Source organism: Emydura macquarii, unplaced genomic scaffold (assembly GCF_026122565.2).
Source record: "Emydura macquarii macquarii isolate MOO-44397 ecotype Brisbane River unplaced genomic scaffold, CSIRO-AGI_Emac_v2 contig_1559, whole genome shotgun sequence".
NCBI lineage: Eukaryota > Metazoa > Chordata > Testudines > Chelidae > Emydura > Emydura macquarii.
Genome location: NW_027131696.1, coordinates 13,012 through 37,729, shown reverse-complemented (window position 1 = coordinate 37,729; position 24,718 = coordinate 13,012). Strand labels below are relative to the sequence as shown.

The 24,718-nt window shown below is 41.0% G+C and overlaps 2 protein-coding genes across 2 annotated transcripts in view; both read right to left on the bottom strand.

Moving 5' to 3' along the window:
* Nucleotides 1–13,494, bottom strand: part of IGF2R (insulin like growth factor 2 receptor) — an 88,595-nt gene extending 75,101 nt beyond the window's left edge. Inside the window, exon 1 of the mRNA XM_067555188.1 lies at nt 13,158–13,494. Within this exon, the coding sequence (XP_067411289.1) occupies nt 13,158–13,426 (269 nt within the window). The 5' untranslated portion in view covers nt 13,427–13,494. The remainder of the gene's footprint in view (nt 1–13,157) is intronic.
* A 6,111-nt stretch (nt 13,495–19,605) lies between these two features.
* On the bottom strand, nt 19,606–23,549 carry MAS1 (MAS1 proto-oncogene, G protein-coupled receptor; the record flags this gene model as incomplete). The annotated part of the gene is given in 6 exon segments (XM_067555193.1): nt 19,606–19,756; nt 19,758–20,005; nt 20,007–20,228; nt 20,231–20,343; nt 20,346–20,440; nt 23,533–23,549. Coding segments are annotated over 6 exon segments (846 nt in total), but the record flags the coding sequence as incomplete, so codon positions are not given.
* Nucleotides 23,550–24,718: the final 1,169 nt, after the last annotated feature.

Genomic DNA, 24,718 nt, shown 5'->3' with positions numbered 1-24,718 from the left:
AGGGTCCACACAGTCAGTTAAGGACATGGCATGGAGAGGCGTTGTAGATTTACATCTCGCTTGCAGTACACTAGCTCACTACATGTAAAGGCTCCAGGCATGTCTTTTACGAAGAGGAAGCAGCAGAAAAACCCTTGATAAGCAGCGTGTCAGTTTCACTTCTGCCCACAGGGATCTGTACAGCAGCAAGGAAGCTGAGCAGTTCTCTTAATTTCACTCTGTTGCTGCTGGAAAAAAAGGTTATAGGTTGGTGTAGAGGCATTAGAGCCATCTGCACACTCAAAGAGGATACTGGGTCAGAGAACCTTCCAAAGGTGACCTGTTTTCTTTCCTCCAAGATTTACATAGATCACCTTTTAGTTACAACTCAGGCCTGGTCTACAGTTACCATGAAATTCGGTGGTAGTTGACTTAAAGTAGCTTGTGTATCTCCTGTTAACTTCCTAACTTCTACTCACCGCAGCATCTTCACTTCGCTGCGCCGATGTGAAATGTGCTCCCATTGACACAGCGTTACTCTTTTTCCGGGGGTGGATTTATTAAATCAAGTTCTGGATTGATTGAGCAAGTCTCCACTTCCGCTCAATCGATCCCAAAGAATCAGGCAAGAAAAGCTGGTGTCATTGGTAAACCAACTGAGACTTGGTAAAAGGAATTCACTATTACACAGGCATTTCCACTCTCATGTAAAGATCTAATCTTTAGCCCCCTCTGTTCCTGTAGATTTCACAAATTAGTTATCACTGAAGTGGAGAAGAAATAGAGCTCCAACCAGAAGCAGCAAAGAATAGATGTAAACATACAAGAAGGAGGAAAGGAAAGAAGTAGACAATGCTAGAGCAAAATTGTAAATAAGTTCATAAGAGTGTGAAGGAGTTGGGGGGGGGGGGGGGGAGAGCTAAAGAAATTGACTTAACCCTCAGGTGTTTTGGGGGCAGGAAAAGGAGAGACTACAGCTGGTGGAGAACACGTTTCCCCTATCAGAAAATGCAGTTCCATTGAAATAAAAAAATGCTTTTACAAAATTGTGTCAGTCTCACAATCCAGGGTGGATTTAAAAAAAAAAAAAAAAAATTATTTTTTTTAAAAAGGAAAAAGTTCTTATTGAAAATCAGATTTTTTAATTTAAATACAATAAATTTCAAGTTGCATTTGAAACTGAACCAAAATAAGACCAAAACGTATTAGTCTATAAAAATCATTCCATGTATCAAGATTTTCATATAGTAAGTAACATGCATTGACAGCAAGAGTGATTAATCCTAAGCGAAGTAGGAGGACAGCACACATTTTATAGGCCAGATCTACACTACAAACAAACAGACATTGGTATAACTATGTTACACAGGGGCATGAAAAACACACATCCCTGAGCGACGCAGTTATACCAACATAACCCCTGATGTAGACAGCACTAAATCAATGGGAGGGCATCTCCCATCCACATAATCCACCTCTACGAGAGACGTAAGCTAACTATGACAATGGGAGAACCTCTCCTGTCAGGGTAGTAGAGTATCAGTGCAACTGCAAAGCTGCAGCTTTAAGTGTAGACCTGCCCACGGTAATGAAATCAGGTACAAAAAACGCGGCTGCAAAAAAACATGAAGAAAAATAATTGAGGTGTTTTGTATATTCAGTCCCCACCTCTCTCCCCAAGCCAGTCCTCACTCAAAAGGCAGGACTCCTCGTTCTGGAGCCTCGCTGCTGTTCCTAGCACTGGCTGAAGGGTGTTATTAGAATGTAACAAGTTGTCCTCCCCACCTGTGCAAAAGGCTTCCTGATATTTTTGTTGTTTTAGATTGCAACTCAAAGGGCAATATACCTTCTCAGAAATATGCCATTTCACAACCAAAGCTAGAGACGTATTTATTTAGTGAAATCAATCACTGGTAGCTCAGTAGTTTGAGGGCATCATTTCAAATGAGGGCCCAAAGGCACATCTTCTGTCTTCCAAGGAAATGCTCAGCAACTCCTTCCTGCTGCATCCAGTGATGCACAAAGTTACTTTAAAAGCTTTAATTAAATTGCCATACTATTATTCTTTTAAAAAAGGACAAGCTCAAAAAGACACCCGGTCTGAACTTGATATTTAAAAGTGGTCAGAAAATGTTCTCTGTTTCTTACATGAACAATTCAGGTTTTAATCTGTCCTCAATGACTCCATGAATGGCTGGAGAACTAGTAGTGTGGAGGTCTCACTTACGCCAAAACAGTAAAACCCAACTGAAACGATGCAACTGCTATTCAGATTATAAATAAACATGTCTTCTTTTTGCTTAGTTAGCTTGGAAATATCAAAGCCTTAGTATTGCCTGTTTTTGCTGGAAGAACCAAGCATGTACTGGGAGTTCTCACAGCTTATTGTAGGGTTACGAGTCTTGAAGGAATCTTTACCAAATGATATCCTTCTCAGCATTTGAAGATCCTTTAAATTAGACGAGGTGTTAAAACCACACCAATCCAGACTTTTAGACAGTTAGGCCTGGCCTACACTGGTGGCTTAATTCGAATTAATTACTCCTGTGTCTACACTTGCGCATTGTTAATTCGAATTAAGGAGCCTTTAAAATCTAATTGATAAAACCACCTCTGCAAGTGGATTAGCGCCTGAAGCGCAACAGTTAAATCGCATTAGAGAGAGTGTGGACGCAATGGGACTTAATTCGAATTAATTGGCCTCCAGACTGTATCACATGATGCCCCATTTCAGTAGCCTCCCCCAAAGCAGCCCTGGAAAGATTTAAGTCTTCATTTCCTGCAGTGAATGGGTTTAAAATTCAAGCTGTGATCCACCCCACACACACACCAAGCCCTTTGCAGTTTGTCTCTTTAAGGGTTTGAAAGATTACCACCCCCCTCTCCGTGTGGTGAATGCATTTTAAATGCCCAGCAAGCCCTTTAAAGTTTGTCCCTTTGAAAGATTTCACCACCCACCCCCATCCCCTCCCCTCCCTGTGAATGCCTTTTAAATGCTAGCAGTGAGAGGAAATTCTTTGCTACATTGTTTCAGTGGCCAATCATGGAAATTGATACTTTCTTAAGAGTTTATTCACAGTGCTACATGTGGATACATTATATCATGCTTTCCATCAGTGAAATGGAAACAGTTAGTATATTAATACAGTGATACAAATGACTCCCTTGTTATTTATCTTACATTCCACAGACACCTGTAGACTCAAAATCAAAGGCAAGCAATATACAGGAGATGGTGGGGGGAGCATAAGAGGCAAACAGCATACAGTTCTAAAGTAATCCAGGATAAGCTGCGATGTATTTGTCACGGTCAAAATGACAGCATAGTTCAGCTGGCTCCATGTGCCTGCAGCAATGGCGATCGGCGGAGTAAAAAAACAGCATGAAAATCCTTTTCCTGTTTGTTTGGGGGTGGGGGAAAAGGGTGGGGGAAGCAGCGCTGCATCCTGGGATGATGACACTCGTCACAACAGCCTCTATGGTTAGTTGCACTATGGGATAGCTTCCCACATTGCACTGCTTTCTAATTCGAATTAAGGCTGGACAGTGTGGACGCAAGAAATCAGCACAAACACTAGTGTGGATAGTCTGCAGCGCTTTCTTTCTATAAATCGCTTTCTGTAATTCGAATTAAGATAATTCGAATTAGTGCTGCAGTGTAGACATAGCCTTAGAGAGCTAAATTGGTTTTAAGTCTCATGTTCTGGAGCAAGTCCATGTGTAGTCATTAAATTGCTCTTAATCGGATATAGCTTTAATTTTATTTTTTTTTAAAAACCCTCAAACTACATGGAAATAAGTCACATATTCCCAAACCAGGAGTGTCCACACACAGACTTACAGCAGGACAGTTTGAATTACAACCAATATAATTAATTCTAGTGCAATTTTGTCTTTAAGCCAGTCCTAAAACTCCATTCCCCTCTCAACTACTCAGTTTTACTGATAATTCCACTTGCTCCCCAGCAGTCCAGAACTACAGCATCAACAGGCCCTTAGTATCCAGCATTCAGACAGCTGAGTGTTTTAAGTTTTCAGGCACTCTTTATAAAAAGAAGCAAATATGCAAAAAAGCATGGAGGGACAGGGTGCGCGCAAGAGGGAAAGGAAGCACAAGCAGGCTAAATGTATCCTTCTTTTGAAAACTAAGGTTCAGCCATTGACACCAGTGGGGTTACAACAAGATGAAAGTCAGTGCAGGATCTATAAGATTTGAAAATGCCAGTCATCAATTCTGGTAAAAGAGAAGGGAACCTGGTTGGTTAATATTCTGTGTGAACTTGTTCTGCTTAATGTGACCTTTTGGTTCTCTGCAGCTCAACAGTAACAGACAACCACTGGAAAGTGAAACACCTACTCCCATGCAATTGGGAAAGGCCAGTCAGAAGTGATATTGATTGCATTGCTAGCTACCAAACCATACCAGGTTCTCTTTTTTGAAGAAAATAGAGCCTCATGACCTCTGTGCTCAAAATTCTGCAAGAGATCCACATCAGAAACTTCAGAAAGAATTGTAATATTAATCCACAAGTGTCTATGCATTCCATAGGACTGAAGTTTTGTTTTAATGGTTTGTGAAGAACTTATTCAGTTGCTAATCATGTTTTTTGGTTGGTTTGGTTTTTTTTTTTTTGGTTTTTTTTAAGTTGTATGATTCTGGTGAACGTTTAAGTTTTTTTCAATTTAGATACAACTTCTAGAGATGAATCATCTCCGACAGAAAATTTAATAAGAGTTACACCTGTACCAAAAACAAATTAAAGAGAGAGCAACAAAAATTCGTCTTTACACATAGCCAAAGCCTTCCAAGAAGCATAAAAATCTGAACGGAAGGAAATGCAAAGTTACGGTTGAATTTTAAAAAGCCACACGGAGAAAATGGAAATAGATAATGTACCTCAAATAAATCTTACCTCTACTCTTGTATGCCTGTCACTTTGCACAACAAACACTGATGGTAAGTGTGTCCTTATGACAAATCCTAAACTATATCTTAGATCAAACCTATATAACTTACTGATTAGGCCAGGAAATCTTGAACCTCATCCATATGCTTTGACATGCCAGTTGGGGCTACATACATCTTATGACAAATCCACTGGCTTATACAATAGAATATAGATAAACCAACTCCAAGGATGCACCAATTTTAAAAGTGCATGCAACTGCCGGGAGCTCATTTACTGCAAACAGTAAAGGGTTAAAGCAACTGTACAAAAACTTCGGCTCATGTTAAGGAAGTGGGACAGATCTGGATTGATCCGATTTGCATACAAAGAACATCTTGCATTTATGTGGCATCTCCCACTTAAACATTTCAGCATGCTTTAAAAACCATCTAATTAAGCTGAACTTGCCCACGGTCACATGGCATGATTGTGACAGAGCCAGGAACAGACAACAGGTTTCCACACCCGCAGTGTGCGCCTCCTTAAGGGAGGGTGAACGGGAGGCTGTTCTCTGGTTTTGTCAGCAGCACACGTGTTGGGAGTGAGCATGATGCACATTCTTACGTCAATTATAGTACAATGTACTGTGATTAAGTGGCTGAAAGAATATAGTTATGCTTGGGAGTGAAAGGGGTTGGCATTATGAGGAGAGAGTTAAGGATGTTGGGGTTAGATTTAAAGTTCAACAACTTTGAACTTCCTAACTTTCAAATACTTTATTTTAAACACTGCAACATTCTATTAATATTCTACTAGTTTTTTCCCTGTATGATAGTGATACTGTAATGGATTTACAACTCATGCTCCATCTTAATGAATGCTCACATGCGATTTTTTTTAAATATATGTAACAGCAGCAGCTCAGTAACACCTCTACACACACACACACACACCCCGGTTGAGCTAGCATATGAAAGCTATACATGGGCTTATCCTACGGCTGCAGAAAACAAAGCCACTCTCTCTCTCTCTTAATCAAGCAACACTCGTTTTGTCTAGGCTAGGTCCATCCCAAAGGAGGAAGGCAGAGGAGAAATATGCGGTTGTAAAGGAGCTAGAATGCATAGCAGTGCTAAAATAGTTTTTAAAGTTCAGGAAGAAGTTGTTACACAATGGGGGAGGGGAAAGGTAAGATTGCCCTGAAAGTACTGGCTGTGCAGAAACACCATTTTGAAATTCAGTAACTTTACAGAAGTGACTTAGTAGTAGTTTTCAATACTAAATCTGCCCCCAGCTTATTTTGTGACTTCACAATAATTTTCCTTAAAAAGGATTGGTCTCTCCTCTATTGCTGTGTGAAAGATGCAAATAAACTGGGGAAAAATTTGAACTGTGTCCAGAGTGCAATCAGATACACAAGATATGAGAGACTCTTTCCTCTAGTTTGTGTTATAATAGCCTTAAGTATTCTTATAGGTTAAAAACAATCACATAGAAGTGTGATTTAAGTTGATAATGTGCCTGTAAGTAAGTCAGAAAGATTTTTAACTAGCACGATTATGGCTCAACATGCGAAGAAAAATGGCTGGTGGAAACCATGAAATTAGTTTTTACAGAGCCAGAGAAAGTGATTTAGAAAGGAAGACTTTCTCCATAAAAAGCTTCCCTTCGCTCCTGGATTCCACAAGCAAAAGAACCAACAGAGCACCAGGGGCATACAGTTTATCTGTAGTGGTCTGAGTTGCTGAGAAGCTCACACAATGTTTGTGGTTACTGTGCAGGCTTAGGGGGAAGGGAGACAGCCTGTCCTATACATCATTTTTCTACTTTTAGAATTTTCTTTCTAATTTGCCCATCTTTGAACACCTCCTTAATCTGTGTGACCAGATCAAGCTAAGAAAAATGTACCCTGCCCTTCACAGGATGCTACAGGGCCAGTGAGAAGGAGACATGGTTCCAGTGTTCCAGCTAGAGAGACAGGCCAAAACTGACAGAGACCTGTGATGCCCAGGCCCTTATCGCGGAATCACTTATGACTTCTGAATTTCTCGATTGCTATTTGTACCTTTAGTATTGCATTAGTAGTTTTTCGGCAGTGTATAATAATTATGAGAGAACTAAATTAATTACAATTAGATGCTATTTTGCACTGCAAGTTACCATAGTAAGATTTTCATATCTGTTAAGTTGCCAAAAAAAGTGATTTATCAGCCAGCCAGCCACTTTGGTTTATTGGATAAGAGTAAGTTGTATACAAGGAAAGTCCATGTGTTTGTGATGAGTATGTTAATATTCTACAAGAAAAAGGAAACAAGATGTGAAAATAACCAGAGCATAACAAATAGAGTTTTCCCAAGCACAAGTAGATAAAAACTTCTGCCCCCCCCAAAAAAGTTCCAATGTCACTTTAATTCCTTGGTGATAACTGATGGCAATGGATGTGCCAGGATTCTCCAAAATGAGGGAATGACTTTCACTTAAAGTCATTCTGATGGAAATTAAGGAGCATACAGTTCTGGGTTTTTTTTCAGTTTAACCAGTCAGAGAAAGATGACACTCTTAGCCTAGTTTTTAAAATGCAAGACAAGTTGCAGCACTGTATCAAAAAAGAGAAGAAAAAATCATAGAAGAGTTAAATATTCAAAAGAATCCAAAATTGTTCTAGGTAAAGTGTGTTAAGAGTTCATGTCAGTCCTGGAAATGAAGTTCTGTCTAGCCATAAGACAGATGCATCACAATCAGTTAGCAATACAAGCTCTTTCAGCTTCATCACCGACACAGAAGGACTACTTGGTGAAACAGAATCCATCTTTATTCATTCTTTGGAACTCCTATTCAGGATGCCACACAGGGCTCTGATTGTGATGTGGACAATTCGCAAATGGATCAAGATTTCTCTTCATGTTTGCTCCTGAAGAAGAGGAATCATTTTCTTTTTTTAAAAAATGATAAACATTACATAATGTACTACATCAGCAACCTGCAATAATAGCCCTGTCAAGTCCTCTAGGCCCATACTGAGTACCTTTAAGTATTGTGCATTCCTAGACAACATACTTCTTATCCTGGAGCTTTGAATAGTCTTTTAGGTATCCTGGGCCCAAGCCATAGAGCACCCTGAAGATAAGGACAGAAACTGTGAAGTTGATCAGAAATTCTATAGGAAGCCAGTGTAGACAGCAGAGGACAGATGTGATGTGCTTAGTAGCCTGTGTTGGGGAGGAGATGAGCTGCAGCGTTTGTACTACTGTAATTGGGAGTTTCCTAACTGATGAAAGTTTCACATCCATGTATCCTGCATTGCTGTATTCCAGCCAAGAGGTGACGAAGGCATGAATAACCGAGGCCAGGTCTTTGTCTCCCCTAGCCAACCAGATATGGTAGAAAGTGTTACCATCCCAATTATGGCCAGTGAGATGTAAGAGCTCAGTATTAGAATTACTCTTGGATTACTCAGACTACAGACAACATTGGCCAATTGCATCCATGAACCTTCAAAGGAGACTGCACCATGGCTGCAAACTCCTCAAAATACTTTCTTCTGCCCACCCGCATCATCTTTTTTGCTCAGGTTCAGCTTCTGCCAGCTATTCTTTCTCCATGAGCTAATCTCATCCAAGCACTGGGCCATCTTGGTAGTATTAGTGTGGTTACATGTAGTGAAAGATAGGTAGAGCTGTGTGTTATCTGCATGGTGCTGGCACTTATGTCCATGTCATTTGACCTGTTCATGCAGCAGTTGCATGTAGATGTTGAAAAGGACTAGAGACAGAAATGATCCTTGTGGAACCCCACAAATGATGGGTCTAATGATGGAGGTGCAGTTTCCCAGCGTTACTCTTTGGGTGCGCCCCTCCAAGAAGCACTCAAACCATTTTAGTGAATTACTCTGGACTCCTGCCACCTCTCTCAGATGAGGCAGAAGTATCTGCCACGGTCAGTGTCAAACACCGCAGAGAGATCCAGGAGGTTGAGACTTGATGTCTATACACTATCCATTGACAGAAAATCATCCATCAGTACCACTAAACCAGTTTCAGTTCCATGTCCTGGTCTAAATCCCAATTGTGCTGGGTCTAAAACATGGGATCAGTTAGACAAGCTTGTAGTTGGTCTTTAGTTACCTTCTCTATTAGCATACTCAGGAATGATAGGTTTGACATTGGGCAATAGCTGGAAAGGACTGAAATATTCAGGGTGGGTTTCTTCAGTATTGGTCCACTACTGCAAGTTTGAAGAAAGAAGGGACAATTCCTTCTCTCAAGGAGGCATTGGCTATTTCAGTCAGGAATGGCACCAGCAATGGGGCTACTCATGACTTTTTCCACAACCTTTAGACTGTCCAGAGTTTCTTGATGAATGAATATACTGTATTCTGGAAATACAGGTGGGCTGTTGGTTGGTGGACCAGTGGATGGGTGGAAGCAGAGTGGATCAATGTTGTCCAAGAAGCCTTCCCAAATGTGCTTGATACTAGTTCTTCACAGCGCTTGGCTCTGATGGAGGTTATATGCACTCAGGGTGGTAAATTGCTTCACCAATCCTGAGTATTTCCTTGGGACAGGACTGGACAGTCTCAATGGAGGTTGACAGGAAGGTTCTCTTGGCCTGTAATACAGCCTCAGAATAGGCTGAGAAATTCATTAAGTTTCATCCTGTATGAATCAAAACCTTTGCTTTTGGCCATCAATGCTTGATATTCCATCCCTCTCTTCATTCAATGCAGCATATCAGAAAACCAAGGAGGTCTGTGTGGGCAATGGCAAGGAAAGGACCAGCAAGTCAATGGCTGAGGCCACTGTAGAACAATAGTGAGTCACCAGGTCCTCAACTTCTTGTCCTGTAGGTGGATACTAATGTCTTCAACTGGCTTTGTGATTTGTTGGTGTCCATGAGTTTTCATGATGGAATCAGGATTGTTAGTCTTTGTTGCCTGAGTGCTGTAAGGTCTCTGACCACTGTCTTAATGAGGGGATCATCGGTCCAAGATAATGGCTGGGTTGTAACATCCTCTCACTTGATATCTAGACCAAAGATAATGTTCAGGTATGACCACATGTGAGTTGGACCTGAGATGATCTGGGAAAGTCCTAGGGAGGCAAGTGAAGAGATAGTTCTGAGGTTTTTGAATCTGCAGCCCTATCAACTAGTGCTGAAGTCTCCCAGGATGACAAGTCTGGGATATTTCACGACCATTGCAGACAAGGGGTCAGGGGGCTCCTTTATAATACAAATCCTTTTGCTTGTGGTGGTCGGTAAATAAGCATTAAAAAACTACATGGCTTTGGCTCTGGTTTCTACTGTCAGATGAATGAATTCAGATGAAGTTGTCTTACCGGAGGCACCTCTCTTACATTTGATGTTTGCAGAGAAGAAGAAAGCAGTACCACCTGTCTTCTTATCCTGTCTAGGTCTGTGGTGTACCAAGTATCCTGGAGGGACAAGGAGGGCTACCACAAGACTGGCAGTGTCATTCAGACACTCAGTGCTACAGGCTCTCTCAGGTGCTCCATCACTGATGAGGTCATACATTGTCCTCAGCATCAATTTTAATTCATTATGCTTTCTGTTGTCTGCTTCTGACCCATGCCTAGGCATTGGACCCATGCTGTATTTAGATGTCTCATATATGGTTTCTTATTTCTACTTTTGTTTCCTTGGACACCTCCATCGAATTCAAACTGTGATAGGAGAAGCAGATGTTGCCATGGGATGTTCCAAGTGGAGGAACATTTCGTCTGCAAGTGTTCTGCACGGAAGATAGGTCTTTCCTCCTGATAAGGATGACAGTCTAATTGGTGCCAGTGACCTGATCAGGAATGTCACTGCAACACTGTGTGGTGAACTTTTCCTGCAAATTGGTTTTGGGTGCAGAATTCAAGAAGTCATTGGCTGTTCTCATTCATCCTGAGATATGTCAAAATGTTCTAGGCAATCGGGCCACAAGTTATCGGCACTGACGCTTGCATTGAAGTCACCAAGGAGGAAAAGTTGCCCAGTTGATGGTGTTCTTTTGATGACTTGATACAAAGGGACGTAAAATGTATCATTCTCCTCGGGGCTAGATTTGAGTGTTGGTGCATTAGCACTAATGATGTTCATAAAGCCAATCATCTGAAATTTAAATGAGATAATGGCACACTGACTTACCCAAATGGGTGTTTCTAGGAGCTTTACCCATTTATTTCTTTCAGTGAAACGAATGCCATGCAGATGATTTACTTTGTTGCTTTTACCCTGTCAAAAGTAGGCATAATTGGCATCTTGGACAGAACCAGCATCTGCAAGTCTTGTTTCCTGAAGTGCTGCAATATCAACATTGAGTTTGTACAGCTCATGGTCTATCAAAACTGACTTCCGTATTCTCCTTGTGTATTGTAGGTCACCACCGTCTGTTAATCCCAGGCACATGGGCCTAACATTCCAGCTTCCAAGCTGGAAAGTTTTTATTTTCTTTCCCCCCCCCCCCAATTGCCATCTTCTGTGTTGTGTCCATGCTGCCAGCAAGGATGGAGAATCCTCTCCATGTAATATGGCTGCAATAGCTGGGCAATTAATATAGAGGCTCTGCTTTGCTCATGGGTCAGCACCTCCCTCTCAGCTTCACTGGTTTAAACCAAAGGAAGGACAGAAGTCAATACATTTGGAACTAGAGAGACCAGATGTTCTGATTGTATAGGGATAGTCCTGATATTCAGGGCTTTGTCTTATATAGGCCTCTATTACCCCCCAACCCGCTTCCCAATTTTTCACACTTGTTATCTGGTCACCCTATTTGGAATCAGCTATGCTGCAGGAGTTGCCAATGTAGAGATGACCTTCCATCTGCCTGCCTTCTACTACTGTATACTTTGAATTAGCATGACCTTTTACATTCATCCCTGCATCAAGGAAAGTGTATAGCTGCTCTGCCCCTTCACCCACACCCCAAGCTCCAGGCAGGGGTACTGGAACAATGTTTACAGTGGGGATGCTGAAAGACATTGAACAAAACTGTATATGGTGGAAGCCTCCTTCAAGCCAGAGGGTGCAGCCAAACCCCCAGCACCTCTACTTTCAGTATCCCTAGCACCAGGAAAGCATTTGTGACTCAAAGACACCTATAAATTCAACTCCTGCATCTCTAACCCAGAGGAGAAAAAGCTGGCTCACAAGCAGCTACACACTAAACTACATTCAGTATCGTTTTATTTTCTCTCACTGTTGTTTAGCCTGACACCCACTAGAATTGGCAACTGGAAAAACCTGCTCGAGTTGACTCAGAGAGAGAGAAAGAGTTTATGCACACATAAGTCATATATTGTTTACGCAGCTCCTTTGATCCCAAATGTTTCAAGCATGCTTAATTAATTTAGATACATTTGACACTAGTAGAAAGCAGTCACCTACAGGGTGGAAGGCAGCAGCCAGGCAATGGACTATGCATTGTGTAATACTGGAATGGGTAGGAGGAAAACTAATCAAATATTTCAGAACAATATCCTTAACCTTTTAATAAGCACTAGGAGATCACTGACACCAAAGCAGAGCTAGCTACTCATTTTTAAGTTTCTCCTCTGAAAAACCTCTATCCCTAAAAATGTCAGCTGCATCAGACAAGTTCACCTAAGTCCCTTTTGAAAATGGGCCTTAGGAGCCTAAGTCACTTAGGAACTCAGAAATTATTTTCCCTTTATCTACCTCAGCAAGATACAAACAAAAGGTAATAAAAAGAGATCAGCACCTTGCAGTCTCAAACATTACCCATTCTTTCTCTACCTTTAAATAGCACAGCAGTAGGCTCAGTAAAAACCAAATTAAAGGGAGGATCCCAAAGCACTCTACTAGCAGATTCACAAACATTTACCTAAGGGGCAAGCTACCAACATGCAACCACCTGAGCTGAAACGCTCAGCTGTTTAGTGGCACAACAGGAGGCAGATGGTGAAGGCAATAAAGGCCATGCCCCGGCAGGATGGGCCTAAGGAAGCAAAAGGCAATTGCACAAGAAAGCGCTCGGACAAAACACCACAAATGGTGCCAGCAAAGGAGGGAGACACACAAACAACCGAGCATGAGAGGCCAGGAGCTCATCCGACACCCAGGGAGCCAAGAGCTCCTGGACCCAGTTCGCCACCCCGCTGCAGCTGGCTGCCAGACTTAGAGGCGTTTGCAGAGCAGAGAAGGGAAAGTGGACGGGGGGAACCTCTTTGTCCCGTGAATGCCCTGGGCCTTGCATGGGGGCTCCAGCCCCACCCCGAAGCAGCTCCTCGCTCCCCGCAGCGGCACGACCGGCGGGAGGGTCCCCACCTGCACAGCGGCTGGAAGTCCAGGCTCTGGGCCTCGCCGTCTCCCCGCAGCCCCGGGAGCAGCAGCCAGGCCAGGAGGAGGCGGGGCGCGGGGAGCCATGGCGGGGCAGCCCCCGAGCCGCAGGCGGCACGTCTCATGGGTGCGAGCGCGGGGGCCGCGGAGCGCAGCGGAGCCGGGGCTGACTGTGGCTGGCGGGCGCTGCTGCCCCTGGGACATGAATGATTATAGCGAGCGACTGGCGAGGTCATGTGACCCCATTCCCAGCTCATGTGACTCCCGGGCCACGTGACCGATCATGTGAGTGGCAGGCGGGGCGAGAGGGGCGGGGGTTGTGTGTGACAGACTCACTCAGCCCCCCCCCCCTCCCCCAGGGCACCCCCAGACCCTCCGCACCGCCCGCAACGAGACACCTGGCAGAGCCCCCGACCCCGACTTCCTGGGATCAGACCCAGCCAGCCGGGCGCGTTCACCCCAGTGACACCTCAGCCAGGCATTCAGCCCCCCGTGCACCCTAATAACACCTCATGTGGGCACTCAACCCCCTCGTGCACCCCAATAACACCTCACACTGGCACTCAGCCCCCCGTGCACCCCAATAACATCTCACACTGGCACTCAGCCCCCCGTGCACCCCAATAACACCTCACACTCAGCTCCCAAACATACACCTCAGTAATACACTAAACCTCCATCCAGCCCTACACATGCCTCCAGTCATATGCACTTAGTCCCCATACATATACATCTCAAGAACACACTCAGTGTCCCCCAACACATGTCCCTCCACACACATTGTGCCACCACTGGGCTACCCATGCAGCCCCTCCCATGCATACTCAGTCCCCTCACACACATGCACACACAACACCCTTGCCTATACACACACTCTGTTCCTTAATCACCCCACATACTCACCTGCTACTTCCAACAACCAGCTACACATATAAATTCATACCACATTACCTCCCCTCACAAACATCCCCGACAAACCCACATCACATCTATACACAGACACACACATGTGCACTCCCTCATACACACAACCTACACAGTACACATACACATACCAAACACATCAAGATCAGCTATGAGAAGCTGAAAGTTGGGGGAAAACATTTTAAATGTTAAATGATATTTTTAATGAGTCATTTATTACTGTATAATTTTTCTCTAAAAGATCACTGTTGTCATGATTTGTCTTTGATATTTAAATAGCAATGATTTGTAAACCTGCTAAAACTTCCTAAATAAATAAAAAGATTTTAAAAAATTCACACACACAGCAAAACCTACAGCATTGGAAGAGACTGAAAGCTAATCCCATGTGGGTGAGACCTGACAGCAAATCTGTGATTAAATGGCAGATGCAATGCTATTACTACAGCAGGAAAGCCAAGATAGTGTAGAAATAATACATGGTTTCAAACTGTGGGAAGGGGTGGAGACTTGCACACAGCAGCATTTCTCTCAGGGAAGAGGAAGGGACATCCCCCTACTGCCACCACCTATGAGTTTATCCACTAGACTCTGAACCTGTGCAATCGGTTACTTTCAGGCATATGTTATAAATAGGGACACTATACACACACACACACAAATAGGGACACACCTTTAACTCTGTTGAACTACCCTTTAGATGGAAAGCATTATTGAGGGACAGTCGGAAAATGGAAACAAACATTTAAAGACATCTGTCCAAATAGTGACAGCTGGCATTTATGGAAAGAAGGTCTACCCAGTAGTTATCAGCACTCTTCAGTAGACATTTAAACAAACAGAAATGTAAAATGTATAAGCCAAACTGCTGAAATTGTTTTCTCTCTTTCCCCCAACTCACTCCTTACCATCCTTACAACCAGTGGGACTCCAAACAAGGGGCCAGATTACAATAATCTAGTTCATATTGAATAATACATTACTCCACAAGCCATCCTACTGGGACTACTCATGGTATAAGGCACTATTCAACATGAGTAAGACTATCACAATCTAACCCAAGAGCAGAGTCCTAAACTGATGAGAAGAGGATTGGGAGATTAAAAGCATCCATCTCTGGTCCCATTACTGGAGGGAGAAATTGGGGATGAAACAGCATTCTATGTATCAGGGTCTAGAAATCTGTAACAGTTCAGTTAGGCTATGTTATCTGAAAAGGGCAAACCCAAAGCTGTTTTCTGCTAAAGGAATTAGGAAATTTATCCTAAACTAGTTCTCAGTCCTGCAAGCTGTTTCATGTACATAGACCCCTGCACTTGCACAAAGTCCTAATGATTTCAGTGAGGCTCCTGAGAGGTACAGAAGTCCATGCAAAGAAGCTCGCAAGAGCTGGCCCTTTCTATAAAAACAACAAAATTGTGCCTGCATGTGCAGTACAATCATATACGTCATCATCCTACCTGTAAATCAAGGTTAAAATATAGCAAGACAGTTGTAAAATTACATAAATATTTAAATACATATTGTAATTGCTGTTACCTTTAAAATAAACTAAAAAGGTATAACGGACAACAGCTGGCTGGAAACTCATGGATATAGGCTCTGATCCTGCAAACATATATGCATTTGCTGAATTTTAAGCACAAGGATCATTCAATAGTCCAACTGAAATATCTCTATGGATCTATATTAAATTATGTTTTCTGCACCCTATTAAATGGAAAAATTAATTATGAATACATTGGTATAAGTAATAATTAAAACAGATTGCCAAAAGGAAAAATGGGGGGGGAAAGAATGACAAGACAAAAACCTGACCATCGTTCATTTTATTGCACTCAGCACTTTACAAAAGGGGGAAAAAAGGAGGGAGAAAGAGGGTGAAAGAGGAAATATTGAAAAAATTAAATTAAAACATTTGAGGGGAAAATGTTTAACAAAAATATTTTTAAATAATTTTTTTCCCATTTTGAACCTTGTGGAATAGAAACAACTTCAGCATTTCAATCTTTTTTGAGACATTATTTTTCCACTTTTCATTCAGCTCTGATTATCTCCAACATTCCCTGTCTTCTTCTGAATTTGTGACAACTGCTTATACTGCAGAGCCTGGCTGCACAATTGTCCTAGGAAGTAATGCCATGTTAGTCCCTACACTGTCCTCTTCTTAAGGCAGGTGAGATAGATCAGAATTACTCATCTCATCTGAAAGACTGATATTTCTTTCTGAATCCTCTTCTCAAGTTGACTGGACAGATAGGACATATCCTCAGGACTCCTTCCCCAAGCAACCAGCACCAGCTATAGCTGAGAGTCAAAGGTATAAAGTAAAGCCTTCCAGCTTCCTGAATATGCCCATGGACCCAGACAAACCTCACTGGACCTAGCAGGACCAATCCAGATTAATTTTTTGTTACCGGTTACTCAGAAAATTGTTTTCCTGGTGACCAAGTAAAAATAAGAGAAAGCAAAATAACACAACATCACAGTAACAACCAAACAAAAAACAAACCCAAAAAACAATTCGGTGCATCTGTGGTCTGTGACTTGCATTTAAGACTGCCTAGCTCTTCTCAAAGACCAAGGTCTCCTTTGTGGAGTACCCTATATGCAAAGCTATATAGACATAGCACAAATATATCATGTTATTGCCACAAGGTGACAGTGTTACATCAAATGTATGAAGGCAATGTATTTTATTTTCCTGATTCTCCCTTGCATACTGTATGCCAGAAATAAAGGGAGGGTATTTTGTCTGGAATTGGTATTCCGCTGTTCATTAGTCTCTGGGGGATGGAAACTGTCTAGGTCAGAATTTTTTGTACAGTCTTACTCATGAGCATCAGTCTTTAATCACACCAACCTGTGTGCCTTGAAAACACATTCTTGTCTACTCTTATATATCACGTTTATGGGTGCCCATCACTATAATATCTGTTATTTACACAGGGCTTCAATTAGTCCCTTTAGCACAAATCCCCTAGCATCTTTAGCAAAGATAACAATGTAGCATATTATATAAAAATAAACAAATCGTTAATGGACTGAAAATATCTTCATTGCCAGTATTTATGTTCTTGTTTGTTGTTATTTCCTTTGGGAAAAGATTTTTGTAGCTCTGGCATACTTTTTTAAATGCTGGCATTTTTCTCTGAACCATTTCTCTGAATACTTTGTTACACTTCAGCAGTTTTAGAGTAGCTGGTGGTGTGCTAAGGTATTTCTTAAAAGAACTGCTATATGATTTCAAACAGTTTAAAACTAAACAAATCTTTAAGATGAAAAAGTTATATCCTTTTATAACTCCAAAACTTCTGGCCATAAACAGGATCCCTTGGTATTAATTTAAAACACTTATTTCATGAATGACTCTTTCTTGTGAAATTTATTTGCTAGTTGTCAGCAGTGGTCAGCAGTGAAGTTACTGATATTCCCTTAGTATTCATTGATACATTAATAATACCAGCCTATTACATGTGTACTTACTATTAGAGGGATTTTTAGTCTTTTTCTTTCCACGATACACAAACTACCCTTCTTTTTTCTCATATAACTTCCATCTCCCATAATTCTTTGCGTTGTTTCAACAAATTTGAGAAAATAAAATGCTGTAATACCAAAACATTATAATTTGTTAATTTTAAAAAACTGTGTTATATAGGGATAAAATAGATATTCCATTACATTCATATATATATTATAATTTCATATTTTATACAAATATAAAAATGAATATTTTATATATGTTCACTGAAAAAATGTATTAATTGTACATTTCCCAGTATTTTATAAGCCTAATTATTGCTGTAACTAACCTTTGGAACTTTGTTCTCATAATCAGAGGTGTGGAAACATAATTTTTTAAAAGATATCTGAGATACTATAGAAAATGCCATACTCCTCAGAAGACAGCTTCATAACCTCCTTGGGAGTCACACACGTGTGTGAACACTTGGCCTTCTGTATGGTCACTTCATAGGAATCAATCAATCCTTTGATCTGGTCTTAAGAAGAAGAAGAAAAAAATCTCATTTGATGTTATTTGTTGTGATTTTTACCAGTCTCAGTAAATGTAAGGCCAGAAAAGACGACTATGATATGCTCTAGTTCAAAAGGAATTATTTTGGGGAAGTTCTATGGCTTGTGTTATACAGCAGGTCAGATTTGATTATCAAAATGGTCCCTTCTGGCAATGAAATCTATTAATATTCTAGTCTGATCTCCTGCATATCACAGGCCATAGAATCTCACCCAGGAATTCCTACAGTAAAGGGAATTATTCTTAGACATCTGTCTTATAATAAAAACAATTCCCTTTATTTTAATGTTCATTTAAAACCTTGGATCTTGCACAACTGGGGCCTGATCCAACTCTCACTGAACTCAATTGAAACATGCCCACTGACTTCAATAGGCTTTGGCTCAGGCCCTTATGAGGAAATTCACATATTCATATCCCATCTGAGCTCATATCCCTTATGGGGAAATAAGAGGCCTTATTTCCCCATAAGTCATATTCACATACAAATATACTCACAACTAAAATATAATGTAGAGATATATTTTATTTATTTCCATTACATTTCATTACAAAATGTTTTGAGGCAGGTACTGTAAAAGAACACGGAATAAGGTTACATTTGAATTGTTGTAGACCTGTCAGTTAAGATAAATGACACTCCATTTATATAATAACAGATAATATATTTCTCCAAATGTGCTACACCCAGGGATCCCTAAAGTAGGTGGGGGGGGGGGAAGCATCCATAACAATATGTATGAGGAGGGACAATTAACCCATTCAATATACCTTTTAATATATCAAGTTTACCAGAAGAATTAATGCCCCAAACCAGTAAGGCTCAGCGAAAGAGTCATAGCAAATACAATCACATACAGCAAATTTCAATGGAAAGAAAAGAAAAAGTCAGATTCTGATCTCAAACATATACCATATATTAAATCTAGAGTCAATGGAGTCACTCCAGATCTACATTAGCATAGCCATAATCAGAATCTGGCAGAAAGGAAGAACTATGTGACTATGTTTAAATATTGAAATTAGTAATCTACAAAATACAAATTAGAATTCTGGGATAGTAACAGTTCTAAACAATTTATCAGCTCAGCTTTTTCTCATTCACTGAAATGAACTTTGAAGATATGACAAACATCATCATAGTAAAATAAATCCCACAGTTTCCCTTTAACGTTTCTACATAATAGTGCTGGAAACAAGGCAGGAATATTCAATTCAGTATTACAAAATTCTGATTTTTAAAGACATTAAGAGTTTTACTTGCAGTTGAAGCTAAGTAATATTAGGAAAAATATGTATGTTTCTCCCTTGAAATACAATACCTTGTTTCTGCCACATAAGAGATAAAACTTTTCCCTCTATTTAAGGGTTGTTTACTTTACTTTCCTCTTCACAGTGCTTCACTTTACACTTGTACAGGCTCTAACTTTAGAAAGTTACCTCTGAAGCAACTGTTTGAAGAACATTGCCTTCTTAACATCCTGGCTGTAACCCATCTTTGAAGACTCTGAAAAGAACTACTTTGAGGGGTTCACTGATTATCTTCTTCTTGCTGCTCCCCACAAAGTAATAAACGAGGGGGTTGGCACTGCTGTTGATGGCAGATAATAACGTAACAAGGTTGAACTGTTGAAAGTACTGAACTATACTGATGCTGCATGAGGCGTATAATCTTCATGGGCAAGGCAAAGATGAGGAAGATGTTCACAGTAGCCACTATGATTATGTAGAGCTTTGAGGAATGTGATTCCTGGGGAGTTTTATAGATCTTCATGACCAGGGTCAAGCTGGATAGAAGCATGAGTGGAGTTAACAAGAAACTCAAGATGGAGATGAAGATGATCATTGCCTGGCATATTTCCCTGTAATGGCATATCTGTTAGGGTATCGCTGCACACAAGATATTCTGCTGCAGTAACCAGACAGGGAAAAACCCACAGAATGGCACACACAGTTGCTGTGCGGTGCTTTGGGGGTTGACATCAGTACCAGATCAGGGAATGTACAGATAAACACCGCTCAGCACTTATGGCTGTTAAGAGACAGAGGCCGGTGTCTCACCCAAAGAGAAAGGTAAATGATAACGGTTAAGGTAAATGATTATTGTGTAGTAAGTGCCAAAAGAGAATTCATAATAAAATATATAGTCAACTTACAGAACACATTTACAAAGGAGTAAGGAAGTAACAGCAATGCACAGGTTAGTGATCAGACAGTGAAGGGGTTCTTTCTGATCTGAAAACAGAGGAACCAGAGGACTATTTCATTCTCAACAAAGCCTAGGTAGGAGATGATCATAATTAGCCAAAATAAAGTGGTGGGTAGTACATATGTATAGTCACTGGAAACATTCCCTTTTGTTGTGATATAATTCATGGATCCCCAGTGAGACAAAAATATGTCAAGTTCCACTTGTCCATTTCAAAACCTGAGATGAAGAGCTCCATGAGGTATACCATGACTATATCTGTTTACATTAAGGTATTTTCATTCATCAAATCAGAAAGTCAGAGAGAGCGGAGAACAAAACTGAACGTAGTAAATTCTCCTCTGATGCACCTGAAACCTGACTTGAAGGGAGCACTCTCCTGTGGAATGGGAAAGGAATTCAGTGTGTTCATTCAGCACTGAGCTTTGCACACAATATGGTTTTACATCTCTATGGCTCTGAGATACTTGCTCCTCTACAAATTTTGAAAAATGTACTCTTTACCGTAGTGATCTATTACCGATTACTATTGTTATTTAATACTTAATTTCAGTAATGTCTCAAGGCCAATGTCTCAGGATTAGGGCTCCATTGTGTTGAGTGCAGGACAAACAGATGTCCCCTGCACCAATGTCAAAGCTCTTTCCCTCATCTTTCTCTCTCTCTTTTTTTTTTTTTTTTTGCCATTTGGCAGCCTTGTCATATTTACACATACTGAAATTAAAAATTAATTTAATTAAAGTATTAATAAAGAGCATGTAGAGCACTTTTCATGGATTTTAAACCATTTTGACTGAAAGTTTCAAAAAACTTCAGCCTGAGGCAGATACCCAGCATGGAAGATTGAAACACTAATGGTTCTAGTTCCACAAAGTTACAAGCAATTGAAAACAGGGTCTTATAATAGTACATATCGGACAGACTTCATAATAGGTGATGTTACCAGCCCCAGCTCTAAGAGTGTTACAGTTATCATGTAATACATTGGCCTGGCATGACCCATGCTGTTATATTGTAAATCTCTATTCAGTCATGCAAAATACAGTAGAGGTCTGATACAGGAACTGTTGCACCAAAAGTTTATTCGCTGAGTAAATCTGTTCCAACTAAGATCAGAGTGTTATTGTTCTGGGCTTCGCATACACGAAATAAGGGAGAGTTCCTGTTGTGAAGAGTTTACTGTCTAAACAGACAAGCCACACAAAGAAGGAGAGAAAGGAAATAATAGCGCCCTTTTACAGATAGTAAACTGAGCAGGCCCACTGACAGCAATTCCGGGCCCCAGGGCAGAACAGTCAATGGCCCCCTAGAAAGGGATGGCTGAGGTCCAAGTGGGCTTCCACTGGAAGTTTTTACTTATTTGTTTTGTGCCATGCAGGTTCCCAGGTGGCTGATGAGGAGGTATCTGCTACTCAGCTTCCTGGATCCCTTGGACTCTACAGAGAGATCACTGATGAACCCAGGAAGCTGAGTAGCAGATACCACCTCCTCAGCCTTCCGGGAACCTGAATGGTGCATAATCTAAGCTCTGGGGAGGGGCGGAGAGCATGAGCAGAGGGGGACTTAAGGGGAGGTGGGGTGTGGAGGAGAGGAGGATGTCTCTATCCTCCCATCCACCCAGACCCTTTTAAATCACCAGGCCCCTGGGCAATTGCCCTCCTTGCTCCCTATCAGCGGGCCTGAAACTGAGGCACAGAGAGATTAAGTCCCCAACTAAGGTGACCAGATAGCAAGTGTAAAAAATCAGGAAGTGGTTGGGGTGTAATAGGCGCCTATATAAGACAAAGCCCTGAATATCAGGACTGTCCCTAAAAATCAGGACATCTGATCACCCTATCCCCAACCAAGGTCACACAGGAACTAAACCCAGATCTCCTGAGTCCCAGTCCTGTGCCTTAAGCACCAGACCATCATTTCTGCAGTCAGTTATAGTTGTGCAGAGTAGGTGTACAACACTCCTATATCGCAATGCATGCCCACTTTACAAGATGTAAATAATTTCAAAAGGTACAAGGCAGTGGAGATCCTTGCAATATAAAAAGGAATGCATCGTATTCCCCACTGCATTTAAATCGTAAAATAAATTGCTTACCTCTTCCCTTTGACTGCAGCCTGTCTACATAGTGAACATTAGCTGAGGCATTAAAGGAAAAGCACTTCTCTGAGGATATTCATTTTTCTCTCTGTTGTCTCCATAATTGAAAAATGCACAAGAAAAAACTGAGAAAAAACCCCGGGGGTAAACCACAGAATATAAAAAAGGAAATGAAGCATTTGACAGTGCAGAGCCAGGACATATTCTTCATTAAATAATTAGCTTTTACCCTTGGATACTTGACCTTTGATACATCATCCTTGCTTCTATTTGTGTCAAGGAACTCTTCTTCCCACACTAGCACTTTGGCCTTTTCTTTGGAGGAGTTGGAGCAAGGCTCAGGTCTGTGCACTAGGGTTTATATATGTTTGTTATAAAAATATATAGTATATCAGTATTTAAATATATTATATATAAATATGATATATTATAAATATTGTATAGATGTATATTATATATTTATATATTATAAATATTATATGGAGATATAATATAAATATATATTATTTATTAGATACATTTATATTTATTTATATACATAAAGACCAGGGAGGGAGAGGATTTATTAAAGTTCAGCAGCAATGTGGACACAAGAACAAATGGATATAAACTGGCCATCAGGAAGTTTAGACATGAAATTAGATGAATTTTTCTAACCATCAGGGGAGTGAAGTTCTGAAATAGCCTTCCAAGGGGAGCAATGGGAACAAAAAACCTAGCTGGCTTCAAGACTGAGCTTGCTTAGTTTATGGAGGGGATGGTATGATGGGACAACCTAATTTGGCAATTAACTGGTCTTTGACTACTAGTGGTAAATATGCCCAATGGCCGATGAAGGGATGTTAGATGGGGTGGGTTCTAAGTTACTACAGAGAATTCTTTCTTGGGTGTCTGGCTGGTGAGTCTTGCCCATGTATTCAGGGTTTAGCTGATTGCCATATTTGGGGTCAGGAAGGAATTTTCCCCAGGGCAGATTGGCAGAGGCCCTATGGGGCGTTTCACCTTCCTCTGTAGCATGTAGCAAGGTACTGGATTCTCTGTACCTTGAAGTCTTTCAACCCTGATTTGAGGACTTCAATAACTCATAGATTAGAGGTTTATTACAGGAATAGGTGGGTGAGGTTCTGTGGCCTGCGTTGTGCAGGAGATCAGACTAGATGATCATATTTATCCCTTCTGATTTTAAAGTCTATGACTCTAGATGTTAACGGATGAAAGACAAACGAGGAAACATAAAAATTTCATTATTATTAAACAACAGAAGAATGTAAGATATCACAAATGATATCTTTATTTTTTATCAACACTAAAGTCTAAATGGAGGAAGGCAAAGGTGGTAGAGAAGAAAAACCCATCTACAGTGTCAATTTCTAGATGTTATTTACAAACTTCTCAGAACACAGGTATGTTCGCTCTTTTGGCCACAGTGTCACATTGGGAGCTCATGTTCAGCTGATTATCCAACACAATCCCCACATCTTTTTCAGAATAGAGTACCTGTTTGTATAAGTATGGACTACATTCTTTGTTCCCAGATGCATACATTTCCATTTAACCATATTAAAACATATGTTGTTTGCTTGTGCCCAGTTTATCAAGTGATGCAGATGACTTTGAATCAATTACCTGTGCTCTTCATTATTTACCACTCCCCCAATTTTTGTGTCCTTGTGATGGAGTGTATAAATCTCACACTGGAACTGAAGGGGTTAAGGAGCCACTACGGGCCCAGATGGTCCCCACCATCTCCACCTACAGAGCATGCTCCAGCTGGAGGTGGAACTTAAAAGGGAGACAGACAGCTCAGAAGGGGCCTGACAGGGCAGGGAGAGAGATCTATCCTGAGAGCTCCAGAAGAAGGGCTCTGCAGAAGCCTTTCCCAGGGAGAAGGAAGGAGACAGAGCCTAGCTGCTGAGCCCAGAGGGACTGAAGGTTCAATTATTCTCTTTTTCTTTACTACTTTGTGTCAAGATGTAAGACTTCAATAGCATAGGACTAAGAACTGATCCCTGCGGGACCCCTCTGGAAACATACCCCCTCGATGACAATTCCCCATTTACAATTACGTTTGGAGACCTATCAGTTAGCCAGTTTTTAATCCACTTAATGTGTGCCATGTTAATTTTATATGTAACCCCGCCTTTCTTTCCTTGTTTGCTTGGGAGCAGGCAATACTCACCTGTGTGCAGGTATAACAGTCCAGACTGAAATTAAGTGCCACTACTAATTTAAATCCACAGGGGGCAGTTGAATAAATCAATTAACAAATATAGTATACAGTA